Source organism: Melopsittacus undulatus, chromosome Z, assembly GCF_012275295.1.
Source record: "Melopsittacus undulatus isolate bMelUnd1 chromosome Z, bMelUnd1.mat.Z, whole genome shotgun sequence".
Lineage (NCBI taxonomy): Eukaryota > Metazoa > Chordata > Aves > Psittaciformes > Psittaculidae > Melopsittacus > Melopsittacus undulatus.
The window spans coordinates 84,678,041-84,695,486 of NC_047557.1; the positions used below are offsets into that span (position 1 = coordinate 84,678,041).

The 17,446-nt window shown below is 38.8% G+C and overlaps 1 protein-coding gene across 2 annotated transcripts; it reads left to right on the forward strand.

Annotated features, from left to right (window-relative positions):
- The first annotated feature begins 367 nt into the window (after positions 1-367).
- On the forward strand, positions 368-16,563 carry LOC101868433 (dipeptidase 2). Of its 2 annotated transcripts, none has more exons than XM_031052016.1 (12): positions 368-521; positions 2,344-2,444; positions 7,392-7,533; positions 8,862-8,988; positions 9,417-9,546; positions 9,876-10,017; positions 10,894-10,963; positions 11,446-11,622; positions 12,212-12,299; positions 12,945-13,020; positions 14,757-14,895; positions 16,100-16,563. In XM_031052016.1, the coding sequence occupies exons 3-12, from the start codon at positions 7,403-7,405 to the stop codon at positions 16,289-16,291; spliced, it is 1,272 nt and encodes a 423-aa protein (XP_030907876.1). In that variant the 5' UTR covers positions 368-521; positions 2,344-2,444; positions 7,392-7,402; the 3' UTR covers positions 16,292-16,563. The 2 variants fall into 2 exon arrangements, with proteins under 2 accessions (XP_030907876.1, XP_005152289.2); XM_005152232.3 differs by having other exon boundaries at positions 14,760-14,895.
- The last annotated feature ends 883 nt before the right edge of the window (positions 16,564-17,446 follow it).

Genomic DNA, 17,446 nt, shown 5'->3' on the forward strand with positions numbered 1-17,446 from the left:
GTTAAATAGTCTTTTTTCCTTGAAGACATCAAAACCTCCACTGAGCAAGAATCTGAGCAACCTGATCTAACTTTGATGTTGCCTTGGCTGGGATTAGGTGGCTGGACTAGATGACATCCCACCAGAATTGCCCCCCACCCCCAAAGAAATTATTCTGCAGTGAGTGGCACCTATTTCTAAACAACATCCTCAGAGCAGTGTTTAACACACCATATGTCAGTGAGCGGATGCACAATGTATTGCAGAAACAGCCTGCCACAAGAGGGAGGAAGTGCTGGGTTCGAGCACGCAAGTCTGTGGTTCCCTGTGTGGGCTGAGCCAGAACTTTTTCAGACTTTGTATCTCTGAAAGAGGCTGTCTCCAAATGCCTGTTGAGTGTAGAATCCTGTGACATGTGAACTAGAGAACTAGAGGATGTTTCTTGGTCGCCACTCTGATGTGACAAGGCCCTGGTGCCAAGCTTAGCTGTTGCATCCAGCGCAGTGGAATGTGGATTTTGACTGCAACATTTTCCTAAGAAGGTAACCTGCTCCAAGGAGCCTTTAGATAAAGAAGAAAAAGCTATAAATCTCATGTCAACTTCACTTTTCAGCTCTGCTCAGCAGTCATAATGGAAAAAGCTGTGTGGGTTTTGTATTTTAAATGGGGTTTAACTAGGGGTGCCTAATATGCTGTGATCTTAATTTTGTGTGGTTTGCAATATTCCAGTTTTCAAGAACTGATTTCTGAATGATGGTACACTTAAGGGTCTTTTTTTACCTAAACACTTTTACCTAAGTTTCAAAGGCAAATGAGTCTAACTGTCAAACTATAAAGAATATTTTGCATGAAGCTTTGAAAGTACTTTTATATAAAAAATCTATAGGGAACTCTTGTAGCTACCAGGAATAGCATTTTGTAAAAATCTTCCCAAATATCACTATAGATTTCATATTGATGGAAAAATAGTAAATATTTGGACCAAAATTTATAATGTGCAGCAGTTTCTATACCATCAGAACAGTGTTATTTTGTTACTTTCTCATTAAGTATTTTGAACTGACAAATGATGTGGATTTCTAGAATAGTAGTTATACTGCACAATGCCACAATCTTAGTGTTCCCTTTAAAGTGAGTTTGTCAGGGTCTGGCGGAGTTCTACAGGTACAGGTTGCAGATCTGATCTATATTCTTGGTTTGAGGAATTTGAAACCAAAAATTGCCTGCAGAAACTAGTTTGTGTTGCCAGATTGCAAGAATTCTGCTGCTTGAGCGATTTTTTTGGCCTTTCTTTTTTGACATTTTGCATGCTGAGCAGCCATGACCAAATTTGGCATTTTCTGGATTAGAGATACAAGGTTTTTTTTTTTCACTGTGGTAACAAAGTCTGTGGTAAGAAGGGAAGTTTATATTTCTGCTTCCGCATTTGAAAGAAATCTCTACAGCCGCATGAAGTAGAAAAACACCCAACTTCTGGTTGATGTCTGTCCTTCACACGTCTGTAGAAGTGCTGTTTCACTGAAGTTTTGGGGTCTCACAATGCATGTATATTTCTGATGCATGTTTATGGAAGAAAAGCTTATTCTGTAAGACTACACTCCCATCTGAGGAAGGTTTTCAAGGATCACTGTGTTTCCAGGAATTGCTGTTTCTTGGAATCTTTCACTTGCATGCCACTACCAGAATAAAACAAAGTGCTCTCTTTTAGATTGGAAAAACATGGGCACCACAAAGAAGGAAAAGGGGGGGGGGGGGGGGGGGGGGGGGAAGTCAGGCTATGGTGTGTTTTGAAAATAATCTCTTTTTAGAACTGCTTGTGACAATCTCTACTGAGCATTCTTACTCGAGTGTGCTGCTTAACACAGCTCTGAGGGAGAGACGAGTAAACTCCTCTGTGGCACAAGTGTTAAGTAGGCCTTCTTTTGCTGAAATGAAGTGTGTTACCTCCTATAAGAGCAACTTCCTGTAACGGCAGTATTTCCACAGGTTGCATGCATTTTGGTAAAACTTGGCTGTTAATGCTCAGAATCAAGACATTTCCAGAGTAATAGAAGTATTTTGAAACCGGGCAAAACTCTGCCAAAATGAATGAGTCTGTCAGGGGTAGGGGCAGGAGGGGGTACAGCTTGGACTGATCCTGGCATGCAGAAGAGCACATGTTAAACAAGGGACAGGACCTTGGGGCCAGGGGCTAAAATGGGGTGGCTGGGAGGGAAAGCATTCATTTCATATAATCTGCTGTCCACAGCTTTGAAACCTGTTGTGATCCATACAGTAGAAAGTATATTTGCAGAGGGGAACCCTGGAGTAGTTGTTTGCTGAAGTCCACTCGTACTATTCAACAGGTTCTGGTTTGTGTTCCAGGTAAGCCATATCACCAGATCTGAGAAAGCGAAGACTGCACACTACCAAAGAAGCAAGCTGACTCCTTGCATCAAACACTTCTGGCCAGCTCTTCCACTGAGGTCAGCACTCCTAAGCTTGACACAGTTTTGTCTGATAAAATATGGTCTGCTACAGTGCTATAGAAGTAGCTGTCAGGTTGTTCTGGTTTGTTCTGCCTTTGGGAAATTATGCCATGAAGTGTATCTATCTTAAAGTTAAAAGACTTTTGATAAGTTTTCTAAGAAAATTGTCCTCATCATTAGCAGTTAGATAAAAAAAAAAAGTGTAGCATTAGCAGAGATTCTGTTTACTTCAAAATTACCAGATTCAGCAATCTGAATTTGTCAGAAAGTCTAAAAAAACATGGACAGGAAAAAACCATGGTGAAGTAAGGTATGAGAACCAACAGAAAAAAAAATCAGTAGTTGTTCTTTTTTAAGGGAAGTTCTGAGAAATATTTCTGGAGTTAAAACATAATTTTTATATGTAATAATAACATTTGTTATGGAATTGTTTTAAAGGAGAAACAATGAATCTCCTATATAAAGAATTTGCAAAGAAGTCTTCCTGACTGAGGTTATCCTTCATCTGAAAAACTTGCAATCTACATGCATGTAGATATCTTATGGAATATCCAAGGATGCATCAAAACTCAAGGCTGAAAGCTAAGAGTGACTTTATATAAAAGTACTATGATTGCCTTTACTGAGTTCCCCTTTCCCAGGAAGTTTGATACAAGCTATCCTACTTGTTGCTTTCTCTTTCCTAGAGATCCTGAAATGCCTTCCCACCATTACTGTGTTTATTCTTTTTATTCCTGTTTTAAGCTATAAATTTAACAGGAGGTTTCTAAGCAGAGGAACATAAACCTGGCATGATTCAGGGCTGGTGATGATGAAAGGAATTTCAAGCAAGATTTGACAAAGATTTGAAAGACTATTTTGTTGACAAGGTGACTTTCAAAGGGGTTGTTATCTTTTCTGAAAAACATACTTCATAGTATGATGCATGTGTTCTGCTCCTAAAATATACTTAATATTTATGTGTTACTAACTGAACTTATTACTTAAGGAATAGGTCAGCAAGGAAAAATTAGGGTCCTGGTCACCTTGTGTTGTCTATGCTATGGCAATTAAGCTGTGATGTGAGGTAATTAATTCAGAGCTACATTATGAATATCTGCATGAGATCTCAGCATAACTGGACTGTGTGAGGGAGTGAACCTCTGATTTATTGCACTTTATGTGTTTGATTTGGCACAATAATTCAAGAAATTTGAGTATGCCATGAAGTGTTTTAATAAAGAACAAGAAGGAAGATAAGGACGTCAGCTGGGATGAAAGGTATGCCATTTCTAACTGAGATTTGCTGCACTTAAATAACGGCAGTTTACTGAACCGTCTGCCTGCTGGAAAGGAGAAGAGGGGCCAGGAAGCTTGCCCATACTTCTGAAGATGATAAATGACCGAAGCACACAGAAAAACTTTTTTTACTGTAAAAGTTTCCATTAAAATGTATCTATTTTAAAACAGCAAACTGTTGCATCCTTATATGGCACATATGACCATCCTGTTTCGTTATAGCTCTGTTCTTCCCGATGTGGGAACACTCAATGAACTTCCTGCTGTTAAGATCCTGAAGAACATAAACCAATGGTAGAAGCTAGCTAGTGTGAAGTAAAGCTTTCTTTCTGTAGTGTGTGTCTGCAAAGACTCACTCTGTGCCCATTTAGCTCTCCAGGGACTGTCATTTTTTATTCTGGGCTGTGGGCTGATGGCTTTTCTAAGCTTGATGCCCTAAAATTGCAATGCCTATCCTGTGTGTAGGGGTATGATGGGGATGAAAAGCAGTTGCAGTTATGCTCTCAATGAGAGATGCAAAGGCAGATACGTAAAAGATATTTTGACTCTGAAGTGTAACGTGAAAAAAACGGTTGGCTTCCCTCCTTATCTCTTCCATGTTGTGTGTCTGAATGTTGCAAGCCTGTGTTGTGTAGCTGGAATGGAGCTGAAAGGAAGAAGAGGGACTAACGGCATGCTTTGCTTTACCTATCCCAGGGCAGGGAGAGAGGAGTTTCACAAGAGAAATAGCAGGCTCTTGGGCCTGGTTTACTTTATATTCCCACTGCATAGTATCTTCCAGTTCTCTGCATGAGGTTAATTGAAATAAATCAACAGTAAGCAAACTTCTGCAGATTTAAATGCATGTAGGATTCCAATAGGATTCTGGTTATCTTTTCCTTTTGGAATGTGCCCTCTTGCATAAATGAATTTTATTGAGAACAAGTAACAGAAGGAAATAAAGTCATTGTAGCACACAGGGCTCATATTTCAAAAATGGATTTTGCTGTACCTAATTATAGTGTTTAAGCCGACATATCTGTTACCTGCCTCATTTTCTTCCCCAAATATATAATCTATAAATATTCAATTCCTCTGAGTTAAAGTAATAGCAGAGGTCAACTTGTTCAGCATTGACATATCTCTGTTGTTTCCAGTGATCATTCAAGTATTTTTCTGTTAAAGGTAGCATTACAAACAAACTGATAGAAAATGACCCTGTGAATAAACTTTTCCCTGTATACAAGAAAAAAGCTGTGGCAATCAACAGAAGCAGAAAAATTTCCCTGCCAATCAGTCAATGTGGGAAGAACACAAAAGGTTCTCTATAATCATATTGTGCAGATATGAGAGGAACAAGACCAGATATGAGAGGAACAAGACCTTCGGTCAGCTATGGTACAAATCCTATACAAATTAGTGCCACAAGGGAGTTGGCTGTGCTCTGGTGAAGGACAATCTGAGGGTATCATCCCAGTCTTGGGAAGTCTTGTCCTTATTCCAACCCCAGGGGAAGTGCGTGGGCCTGCAGGAAACCCTTCCCATGAGAAAACTCAGATGCACAGACTTCTGATGTAAATTGATTCCCAAAGGAATTGTCCTAAGGGCTGAGCCAAAAACCCTTAAGTTTTGTACTCTGAGAAGAAACTTTCAGTCAGTCATTTCTGTTATGTTTATTCATGAATGAAAACATAGGCTGCCAAACATCCTTGCAGGACAGATCTATTTCTAGAGTACTTTATGTAGCATTAGATCTCTGTACTTCACAAATACTCTCTGTACTATTCCTTACATTATGTTTTCCGTGTATGAAACATTAAGGGGTGAGGCTTATTAATTTTCTTTTTTCAGTGTCACAGCTCCCCTGGTATCATGTTTATATTGGATCTTCATTTGTGCCTGCATACTACTGTGTTTATGAAGCCCTCCTAGAGCTTCTTTTTGAGATCATTTCAGGACTGATTTTAAACCTGCTTCTCCATCTACACTGACTTTTGCATAAGCTTGAAGCTTGTGTCTTCCTACTGTTCAAAATTACTTCCTGCCAGATGGTCCCACAATTTAATACATTCCCAAATCTTGTGAAACAGAAATGGCCTGAACCAGTTTCTCGAAAGACAGACCTTAGGATTTTTTGTCCAAGTTACAGGATTTTGTTAGAATAGCAGTTTGCACCTTTCTAAACCCAACTTGGGAGGTAATTTCTTAATGAAAAAAACCCTCAAACCAAAACAAAACCTCACCCCACCTCCTCACCCCCCAAATTTTACTTTATTTTGTTTTAGAGATAAAATGCATGCAAAATGGATTAATTTCTATTTTAAAACATCTTAATTGAACAGCTTAATTAAATAGTCCTTAACATTAACATTAAACAGTCCTTCACAAACTCATTTACATTTTATCAGGCATCTGCAGGGCAAATAAGCCACTTAACTTTTCCCTTGATTTACACCCTGCATATTGTAGGTGATAGGAAAATTATTTATTATATAGGCTGGAAATACAAGAATTTTAATAATATGGTTTTCACTTTGTTGCTTTCCAATATCCTGATTACAGGCCTATTCTTATTTTGGCTTCGGTTTTCTAATAAAAATGTTCGTGTAAGGGGCAGAAAGAAATGTATTTAAAACAGGGTGCCATCAATAGGCAATCTGCCCAGCGTGACTTGAATTTGCTTCCAATAGCACTATTACCCATGGATCTCCCTTGAGTATCTCTGACTTCTTAAATGAATATGTGGCTTTATATCAGGAAACCATTTCCTGGGTTTATGTCTACCTCCTGTTGTTTTAGAAAATCAGCTTAAAGACAAGAGAAGGCAAGTGGGCAAGCAAGGTCAATTGCCTTGTAATTTTACAACATTTTGGCTATTATCTATGATTCTATGATTCTATTTTTTATTTGTTTTTACCTGTGAAGAGAATGATTACATAAACCCAACTTCCTTTGTTAGTAAAAACAAATTTTTGTGTTGACAGAAGAAAGTTTACGCTTATAAACCTTACTGACTGATTTTACAAAAGAGCAGGGGGTGCTTGTCTTACTCTTGAAGTCTGTCAATACCCATTTTCTCAAGGAAATAAAATGACCCTTTCAAGTCTGGCGCACACTGTCCTTCCTAAGGTATGAAAAAGTGTTGGATTTCAATAGCTTTCCTCTGAAAATACTCTGACATGCAGTGTGTTTTAGCAATACAATTTACTCAGAAGCAACTGATTTTTGGAATTTCTCAAAAACGGTTTCAGTGTGCATTTCAGTGTGAAGTTTCCCAAATAATGAGAATAAAATGGCTAATGAGAAAACTATCCTGTTACCCTGTTTTGAGAGCTGTTTTTTGGGATGTGTGAATCCGTTGTCTGCCTAGCTCACCCGGCCAGGTCTGACTGCGAAGTTAGTTCCCTTCAGCAGTCAGCTGGTGGCAGCAGCAGAATTTAAAGGGCGTTCACATGTGCAAAATCACAATAGCCAGAGACCTTCAAATCTTTGGGAGAAGGTAGCTGGTTTATGGTTTCTGCTGCTACTTTCCCTTCTATGTACTATTCTCTTTTTTTCTTCTTTCCTCCTGCTGAATTCACCTGAGCCTTACCAGAAGGAGAGGCATTAAGCCTACAGTCTCCACAGACTGGAAATTTTGCTGTTTCATTGTCCTTAGAGAATAATGGTGATATCTCTTTGCTTTAGCAAACTGGAAAATGGAAATGAAGATAAATACAACAAAGCTGCTGTGGCTCTTGATGTTCTCTGATATTGTGCTATTCAGCTATGAGAAATCACTGCGAGAGCGAGCTATCGAGCTGATGCAAGATGCACGTTTGATTGATGGGTATATAAAATACATTCAATTAAACCTGTGAATCTGACAAGCGAGAAGGGAATGCTAACTTGTGTTTGCAACAGTAGATACATGTTATTAGCACCTATATAGCAGTCAGTTACTGTTGCAGTGATTTATCAGGAAGGAATATTTGTTCAGATGGTACTTAATTACAGAATCAGGTTTTACTAAATGCATTTGTGATGTTCTGGTCAGGTGTTGTGGTTTAACCCGAGCCAGCAACTGAGCCCTCCACAGCCACTTGCTCACTCCCCCCTGCTGGAATGAGGGAGAGAATCAGAAGGGCATAGGTGAAAAAATGTGTGGGTTGAGATAAAAACAGTTTCATAGGTAAAGCAAAAGCCATGTGCACAAAGAAAGTGAAAAAAGGAATTCATTCACCATTTGCCATGGCCAAGCAGGTGTTCAGCCATCTCCAGGAAAGAAGGGCTCCATCATGCAGAACAGTTACTTGGGAAGAAAAATGCCATCATGTACCCCCTTCTTCCTCCTTTCCCAGATTAGTATGCTGAACATGACATCATATGGTAGGAATATCCCTTGGGTCAGCTGAGGTCAGGTCTCCTGGCTGTGTAACCTCCCAGGTTCTTTTGCACCCCCAGCCTAATCTCTGGTGGAGTAAATGAGCAGAAAAGGCATTGGCTCTGTGTAAGCACTGCTCAGCAATTACAAAACATTCCTCAATTATCAGTGTTATTTGTGCTTTCAGTAGAAATCAAAAATATAGCCCCATACCAACCACTATGAAGAAAATTAGATCTATCCTAGAACACTATGTTTCACCACTTAGTTATTGTTTCCCTTTAATGTAATGTCCTTGTCTCCTTCCCATAATTTAATGGCATCTTTCAATAGCAACCATTTCTATACAAAGCTAGAAAGCAGGCATTGTACTTTAAGAGGGTACTCTTAAAACCTGAAGGAGTGATGTCTGTGGTAAGTGTATTTTGACCTGGGAACACAAATGCTCATTCTTCTGACAAAGGCAGCACTGATTATTCTGCCACAAGTACTTATTTCCAAGAAGCATGATGCCTGATTTAAATTCTTCCACTCCTTCAGCAACGATAGGGAGAAACGTAGATACAGAAACACAGTAGCTATGAAAATAGAAGAAGCAAAATAAAATTACTTGCTGTCCTAATTAAGAAATAAAGCTTGTTTGCAAAAGAAAGGAGACTTTGAAGCATATATTACTGCAAGGATTATTGCAAGTGAGTGGTCTAAGGGACTATGAACAGTGGAAGAAATGACATTTGTGTTAGAAAGGGGAACAACTTATTTCTATCACAAGCCCTGTTTGTTTTTAATTCTAGCCACAATGACTTGGTACTGCGACTGAGAATATTTTACCAAAATAGACTCAGTACAGTCAACCTAAGAGAACTCAACAAGACACACACAAACCTTGTGAAACTTCAGGCTGGTTTTGTGGGAGCTCAGGTATGTACTGCCATGGTTGTGAGTTTGAGAACATATTTATACATTTGACTCCTTCTCAATCACAAACATACTCTGGGCCTTGGTTTTTAGCTATTTCTATTGAAAAAGAGAAAACTATGAATATGAAAAGTCACAGACACTTTTCCATAGCATCTGTGTTTCAGAAGTTTGTGTTTTATAATCTGTGTACCCTTATCCAAAATCTTTGTTCAGCGATAAGCAAATTAAACTTGTATCCACTTTCGTGTATGTACTGTGGAGCAACTGAGTATGTCAGGAGGCTTTAATCATGTCTGGAGAAGATGCTCTTGCCCTTGTAAACTGTAGGAAATGATTCTGGTCTGTGTTCATGAACTTCACTATTAGCAACTGAAATTTTCCAAGCTGAAACACAAGCTATCTTGTTTACTTGTCAATGTCTCTTTCAGTTTTGGTCAGTGTATGTTCTTTGCAGCGCTCAGAACAAGGATGCTGTGCGTCTGACCTTAGAGCAAATTGATGTTGTCAAGAGGATGTGTAACAGCTACGAAGAGCTTGAACTTGTGACAACTTCCCAAGGTTACACTCTTTCTTATACCAGAAATGTTTTAAATGGGGTTGTAGGAGTAATGTGCAAAACATAGCTGCAAGCAGGCAAGTTATCCTGCATTGAAGAGTAACTTTAACTTTGTTTTTTTCCACTGAACCACAATAACTGACTGTCCACAGATGTAGCCCACTGCAGTCGTAAGAAAGCTTGCCATATAAACATGCAGTAGTATAAGTTCCTGCTCTATGCAATGTCGGTATTAATGCTTGCAATTTACAATAACAACTGTCACTTTGTGCTGCTTGTTTCTAATCTATTATGAAATTACTTTGGAATTATCTTCTTTTGTTGTTTCCAGGTATCTCTGACAGTAGAAGGATTGCGTGTTTGATTGGAATAGAAGGTGGTCACTCCATTGACAGCAGTCTGGCAACACTGAGGATGTATTATGACCTTGGTGTTCGTTACATGTCTTTAACACATTCCTGCAATACACCTTGGTAACTAATGTCACGTTTTTGTGTGCACATCTAATGCAAAGTGGTGGCATTTTCCAAGGTGGGGAAAGATGTATACAAACACAGAGTTCACCTGTGAAAGACTCTGAACCAAGTCAAGGATGACAGGGCTTGGGGTAAATCACTTGCCATTCACCAAGTGGGAGATTGAAGGATCTGTTATGTAGTGCTTGTTATGCTGATAATTCGGGAACTTTTAACCCTTGTTAACAGCATAAAGATGGTAAATGTGCTATTCCCTTTGCTTTATTAGGAAAGCTACATAGGGCAAAAAAAGGAAAAAAAGAAGTACTAAAAATGCATAAGATACAGGTAAGAGGTAAACGCTATGTAGGTCAGCAGCAGTCAGCAGCCTTCAACACTGTCCTCTCTGGCCAGCTCAAAAGTACAGCTCCCATGTGCAGCATCAGAGATGAGTACTTAGTTCTGTATCAGAATATTAGCACCTACTACTTGTTGGATTGTAAAAATTTCTTCTTGTACTGACTCAGGGAAAGGAGAATTATGTGCAGAGAGGGCTGAAAAGCAGGCTTTCTGGCTGGCAAGTCAGTGCAGTGACATTTCAGTTTATCTTTGCTCCCTGATGCTTGTTCAATCAGAAAAATTCTTACAAGCATCTCTTTGCTTGTCTTGTATTGCTTCACAAACATGCAACAGTTCTGGACATAAAGACATAATGTCCAGAAAACAAAAACAGTTGTGAACAAGATTATTATGTAGCTCATGATCCCTACACTTGGCTATGTGACATGGTAATGATTTTTATTGTGTGTAGCATAAGAATTTTCAGTTGCTGATACTGAGGTCTCCAGAATAATATAATGTTTCTCCTTCCTCACCTCCCCCCCACCCCCCAAGGTCTGAATCATCATCTAAAGGAATGCACAACTTTTACCCTAATGTTAATGGTCTGACTGCATTTGGCCAAGTAAGGATCTCTTTCAAAAATGTTAACCTTAGCAATCTCTCATGCAGCTAAGAACTTCTGGCCTTATTTTTTCAAAAGTAACTTATTAAAAATTAATTACTGGAAGTTTTTGATAGTTAGGAGTTGCTCAGGGTTCAGTCAAACCAAACTCCCTGAGTGTTCTTTAGTGTAAAAGAAGTTCTACATTTAATTTTAACAATTTTTAATACATATCAAATGTATGAATATGTGGAAGTAGTGGGATACGAATAACAGTTGAAATTACTTACAGATTGACTGAGTTTTCTAAATTTTGAGCACATGGTTGTGTGCTAGTTAATTGTGAGTGAATAAACGACTGTTCAATTCATAGATAAACAGAAATCCATACAGACACAGAGTATTTATGACTAGCTGACAGCTCCAGAATGTATTTATCTGTTTATATATATCAAACTGTTTCCTTTAAGGAAATTTAATACTGACACTCTTGTCTGTTTTAGGAAGTGGTAAAGGAGATGAATCGCCTGGGTATGCTGGTAGATTTATCTCATACTTCAGATATGACAGCTAAAGCTGCACTGAGTATCTCAAAAGCACCAGTAATTTTCAGCCATTCCTCAGCGTTTTCTGTTTGTAATCACTCAAGAAATGTTCCTGATGACATCCTCCAGAAACTGGTGAGCAGTATGGTGGCGGTGTTTTGGTTGGTTGGGTTTGTGTGTGTGTAGTTTTTGTTTTGTTTTGGGAAGGTATTTGGATTTTCTGATTTGGGGATTTATTTATTTTGTTCGGTTTAGTGGTCTGAGAAAAACTTCCATGTTCAAGTCATGGTGCTTACTTTTCACTTTCTCATATCTGAATTGGACTTATAAGCAAATCCGTAAGCAGCAAGTTACACGTTTGCTTCTTGAGACATTTTATTTGGGTTGTGTATTTTTTTTGGCTACAAAAAATGCAGTGCTTGCAAATACTTTGAGTTCCTGGTTGAGTTTGTTTGACATGGACTGGACTTCTGCTGATTCAGATTACATGCTAATATAATGAATCCAGGGCAAAGGACAGAGAGGCACAGCCTTTTGTTGCCATCTGAGCTTTGATTTTTACAAAGTGTTATTATGCTTATGGATGGATGGATGGATGGATGGATGGGTGGATGGATGGATGAATGGGTGGGTGGGTGGGTGGATGGAGAAGTCTCTACATGAGATGTCCATGAGGTTTGCAGGAAACACAAGTTTCCATTCATTGTCTCTTCATATCTTTCAGAAAAAGAACAAGGGAATTATCATGGTGACTTTCAATGCAGATGTACTGGCCTGCGGCAGAAAAGTTGTTAATGTTTCTACCCTTGCAGGTTTGAAGTTAATATACTGAAGTTTTTGTGGGTGGCTTCTATGAATTTCCTGGTGTCTGTGTCATTTTTGAGACAGTGTAAATTTTAGTGCTTGTTTATTCCTTCCCATACCTTACTCCAGCTCTAAGTAATTTTGGAGCTAATATTCATTAAACAATAGCAAGAGCTAAAAAGTGTGTAGCTGGAGAACATGATGCTCCCAAAGGGAGCCAAGAACCATTAACCCCAAAGAAGTTGTTAATCTTCTTAGGTCTTAAACCTTTGCAATTAGGAGTGGAAAACATAGGTATGTAACAGGTAAGGAAAAATCTGTTTGTATATGTGGGATACTTGTTGGAAAATCGTGTGCTGTGATGATCATGTCTTTTCCCTCATTTATATCTATCTCATCAGTGTAGCTTTTATTTTTGAAGATTGCTAGTTGATGTCCTTAATAACAGATAACATCTAGTTAAGCAATAGTAAAATATATTAACTGCATTATTAAATTTTAGTTTGTATTATCAGGATGTTGTTTGGCTTTTTATTAACATGATTTGGTTAAGAACCCATGATTAAGGAGAAAAGTCATCTAGTTCCAATATGTCTGAACTACTTCTTCTTGCTGGATGCTTAGATATTGTTGTCTTTGACATTTTATTTCAGATCATTTTGACCACATAAAGAAAATTGCAGGTTCAGAATCAATAGGAATTGGTGGTGACTATGATGGAGTAGAACGGTTAGTAAAATTGCACATACATTGATATCTGCTCCTTAAATTAGGAAGGTTTTAAATCCTTTCAGGAAAAATAGAAGGTACACTAAGAGATCATAGAATAGTTTGGGTTGGAAGAGACCTTAAAGCTCATCTAGGTCCAACCCCCTGCCACAGACAGGGACAGTGTGCTCAAAGCCCCATCCAACCTGGCCTTGAAGAGGTACAGTGAGTTGTCTTGTCAGGAGCACTAAACCAATTTTTATGAAAACAAGGCACAATGATTCCATTGTAGAACTGTATGAAGCAGTGCTAAAAATGTGGAAATGGATTCTAATACTCTCTGAACTCCGCAATTGTGAGTTCTAGGCAGTGGTTTGCACATACAAAAACAGCAAGAGAAATTATTTCCTCCGAGAAGCCAGAGACTAATAACAGAATGCCTCAGGCTTTACATGGTTGATACGTTAGCCTAAGGAGATGATGCACCACTCTTCCCTCCACTATTACTTTCTAGTGCGGAAAGCCCAATGTGTGAATTCATTCCTACTTTTGAGGCTTGAAAAGTGTTTGAGACAAGCAGAGCATGGTGGACAGCTTACAACATAGCCTCTCCTCCTCACTCCTGAGCTAGTGTTGTTACAGCACAGGAAATAAATGCAGATTAGGTGGCATTTGCTGGCCTATTTTTGCCTTCTATCTTTCTGTTGAATCTTCTTTCCCCTGCCCCCTCCCTGAGGTCAGACAGACTTTGATATGAGAGTCACAATCAGACTCATATCTGTAAAGCAGGATCACAAGAACAGTGTGTCAGCTCACATGAGTCTTAGCTAATCATAACTCTGAAACTATAATCTCTAAAATAAAACCACAGTTTTCAAAGAAAAGACAAATTTTATTGCATGCATTTTTGCAGAGACCATCAGTTTGATTGGTAGTGGAGTTAAGGTCCTAAATCCTGGTAGAAAGTAATGACACAGATTTCTTGAGATATGCTTATCACCATATCTCCACAGATAAGAAAAATAACAGAAAATGTTAGTTATCTCAAAACAAAGATTCATAGAAATACAATTTTAAAACATCTTTTTAATGCAGGTTTTGCAGCTTCTAATTCCTTTTTTATTTTGATAAGAACTAGCACAAGACACAGGTCAATTTTGCTTACTGTAATTTCTTCAGTAGAGAATTCTGAATAGCTTTTGTTTCACTGCCTAAACTGCTGAATTCAAAACAATGTTATTATTCTAATTATATGTTCTTTGGGAAAATGACTTTGTAAACAACAGAGTACATAGAATTGCCTTCAATTCCTTAGTTCATCATGTATTAGGAGGTTCCCTCTTGTTCTCAGTTGCAAAAGTGGATTGTACCAACTTTATCTGTGATGCAGCTGTTTCCTTTTACTCTAAAGGCTAGATAAAGAGTGGGTTACTTCATACATGAATTTGGTTTTGTGTTTTGCACTTCTGTCTTATGCTCCATACTATTGTTTTACCTATACACAAATGCATCTTAATTCCCGAATACCCAGTTGTGTTCTGTTTATGGGATCATCTGTGCAGAAAAAGCCTTTGTATCCCAGCCCTGCTTCTGTTTGTCCATTGAATTCTTAATTATTTTTTTAACTTCTCAGAGGAAGCGCTGGGTCTAAACTGAGCTCACTCCAAATGCAAATATGTGCAAAAGACTAATTAAAAATATTTTTCTGCATGTTTTTCAATGGTATATGTTGGATGTTCTTGTGTGACTCTTGCCAGCAGTTTCCCTGAGGGATTGGAAGACGTTTCTAAATACCCTTCTTTGATTGAGGAACTTCTTAGAAGAGGATGGAACGAAACTGAACTGAAAGGGGTCTTAAGGGAGAACTTCCTTCGTGTCTTCAGAGAAGTGGAAAATGTAAGATTAAAACCAAAACTGAATCTTGATTCTTATTAAAAGGGAGAAAGAACCTTGTTGCTCCCTCAACCCCACCATGAGAGAGCTATGAGGAAATGTAAGCACTTAATGCAATAATTACAAATGCTGGGAAAGAATCCGAGATGGCAAGAGAGTGTTAGGAGAACAAAGGAAAGTGAGAAAGTGGACAAAGCTCTTTGGAACTTTTTCTCCGTATGGTAATCTGATAAGTACACATAACTGACTTCTCAATAGAATCACTTCATGGTTTGGAGGAACTGTGGACGTACCAGCATCACAGTCTGGCTGTGTTTGCTGGTGCAGTAAGGAATGCTGTCTCCTGCAAATCAATGTAATTCCTGTCATGGGATCTGGCTGCTACCCAAAAGGCTTCTGCCATGACCAGATCACTAACAAGCATAAACATAACAACTAGATCAAAAGCTTTATGTGTAAATGTTAAATGCTAATCCAGAAGGAAGAGGGAGGAGCAGAGGGAGAGACTGTACAAGAGTAAGGACCCCCTAAACAGCAACTGTTTCAAAAGCATCTGCTGGAACTCACAAACTGCTTGTCTCCTACTGTTTTTATTTATAGGGATAAGTAAGTAGATATTATATACAAAACCTCATAGACAACATATATTTCACAGTGATACTTATTCCAGTGAAAACATGGCTTGGGGGCATGTTAGATGAACAGAAATCAGGGAATTCTGTCCCATTCCAGTTAATCTGCCAAATTATCTACCTGATGTCAACTTGCATGTGTGGCAGTCTGATGTTATGAGGAGGTTGGAACTCATCACACCTAGCCAATCTGTGAGATTAAGTAATTTTTTCCCTTCTAAATTAGAGATGTTTGAAGCTCTGTCTTGGGACTGTGAGCTGACTTCAGGTAAGAAAGATGATGAGTTTGTTTGCTTAAGTTTTTCCAGCTAATGCATTCATATGTGGATGAGCAAAGACAAAGAACAGCTACATCTGTTACTCTCGCCTGTAATGTATCTGTACTGAATTCTGGCAAGTGTTTCATAAGAATGCAGACATCAGAATAATTATGTTGATTTCCTCACATTTGGACATCGTTTTGCAATACTGTTCAAGTTGATTCACTTGAAAAAGCATTGGATTTGCTATCTGCATAATGCTTTTTCCTGTTGTGTCAGTCTGGCTTTCAGGGGCAACCTTTTGAATTTTCCTAGGTGCGGAACCTTAGCAGACCAATGGATGTAGGTGAAACTGAAACTCCACAAGAAGTACAAAACTCCTGTCGCCTAGACCTACGTAATCATCAGCCTCAGAAAGTCAGGTCCTTTGGATTTTCTTCTGTGGCACAACCTTTGAGTCTGACATTTGTAACTATATCACATTTAATACTGTATTATGAATTGTGAGACTTATGGAGTCTTGAGAGAGATATATGGAATCTACAATGCAATTAGTTATCTTTTGGGGATTTTGTTAATGCAAAGCTATGCTAATTTTTTTAGTATCATTTCTTTAAATTTGCCTGCATACTTGAGAGTTAATGTAGTTTTTAAATGCTGTAGCAAAAGCATTTGGATTTTAAAGTGATAAATTCTATGTCATTCTGTCTAAACCAGGACTAATACTGTTAATGGAAACTATTCACATCTAATGAATAAATACTCTAATACACACTGGATTTCAGAGTCAGCAGTTCCACACAAGAACTAGAGAGCATGACTGGCAGCTGTGCTGAGATGTTTTCAGATATTGCTTATTAAATCATACAACTTTCATCATCAGTCAAAGGCTTAGGCAGAAAGGACCAACCCCTGGTATATGTAGAAGAGTGAGGGTTTTGGGTGAGTGAGTGGCAGATTTTATTTTTTGCCTTTTTTTTGTTTGTTTTGCTTTGTTTTTTAAAATGACAAGATGGATAACATAGAAACATAGAATGATTTGAGTTGTAAAGGACCTTAAATCATCTAGTTCCAGCCCCCCTGCCATGAGACCTCACTCTTGACCATGTTGCCCCAGGCTTTATCCAGCCTGGCCTTGAATGCTGCCAGGGATGTAGCATTTACCAGTTCTTTGGGCAACCTGTTCCAGTGCCTGACCACCCTCACAGAAAATAACTTCTTCCTTGTATCTAACCTGAACTTCCTCTAAGTTTGGACCCATTACCCCTTGTCCTATCAGTACAGTCCCTAATGAAGTAACCTTCTCCAGCATCTTTATAAGCCCTGTTCAGATACTGGAAGGCTGCTATGAGGTCTCCATGCAGCCTTCTCTTCTCCAGGCTGAACAGCCCTAATTTTCTCAGCCTGCCTTCATACAGGAGGTGCTCCAGTCCCTTGGTCATCTTTGTGGCCTCCTCTGGACTTGTTCCAACAGCTCCATGTCCTTCTTATGTTGAGGACACAAGAACTGCACACAGGGCTCCACATGGGGTCTCACAAGAGCAGAGCAGAGCAGAGGGGCAGGATCACATCCTTCGACCTGCTGGTCACATTTCTTTTCATGCAGCCCAATATATAGTTGGTTTCTGTGCTGTGAGCACACACTAAATATGGCTATTTCAA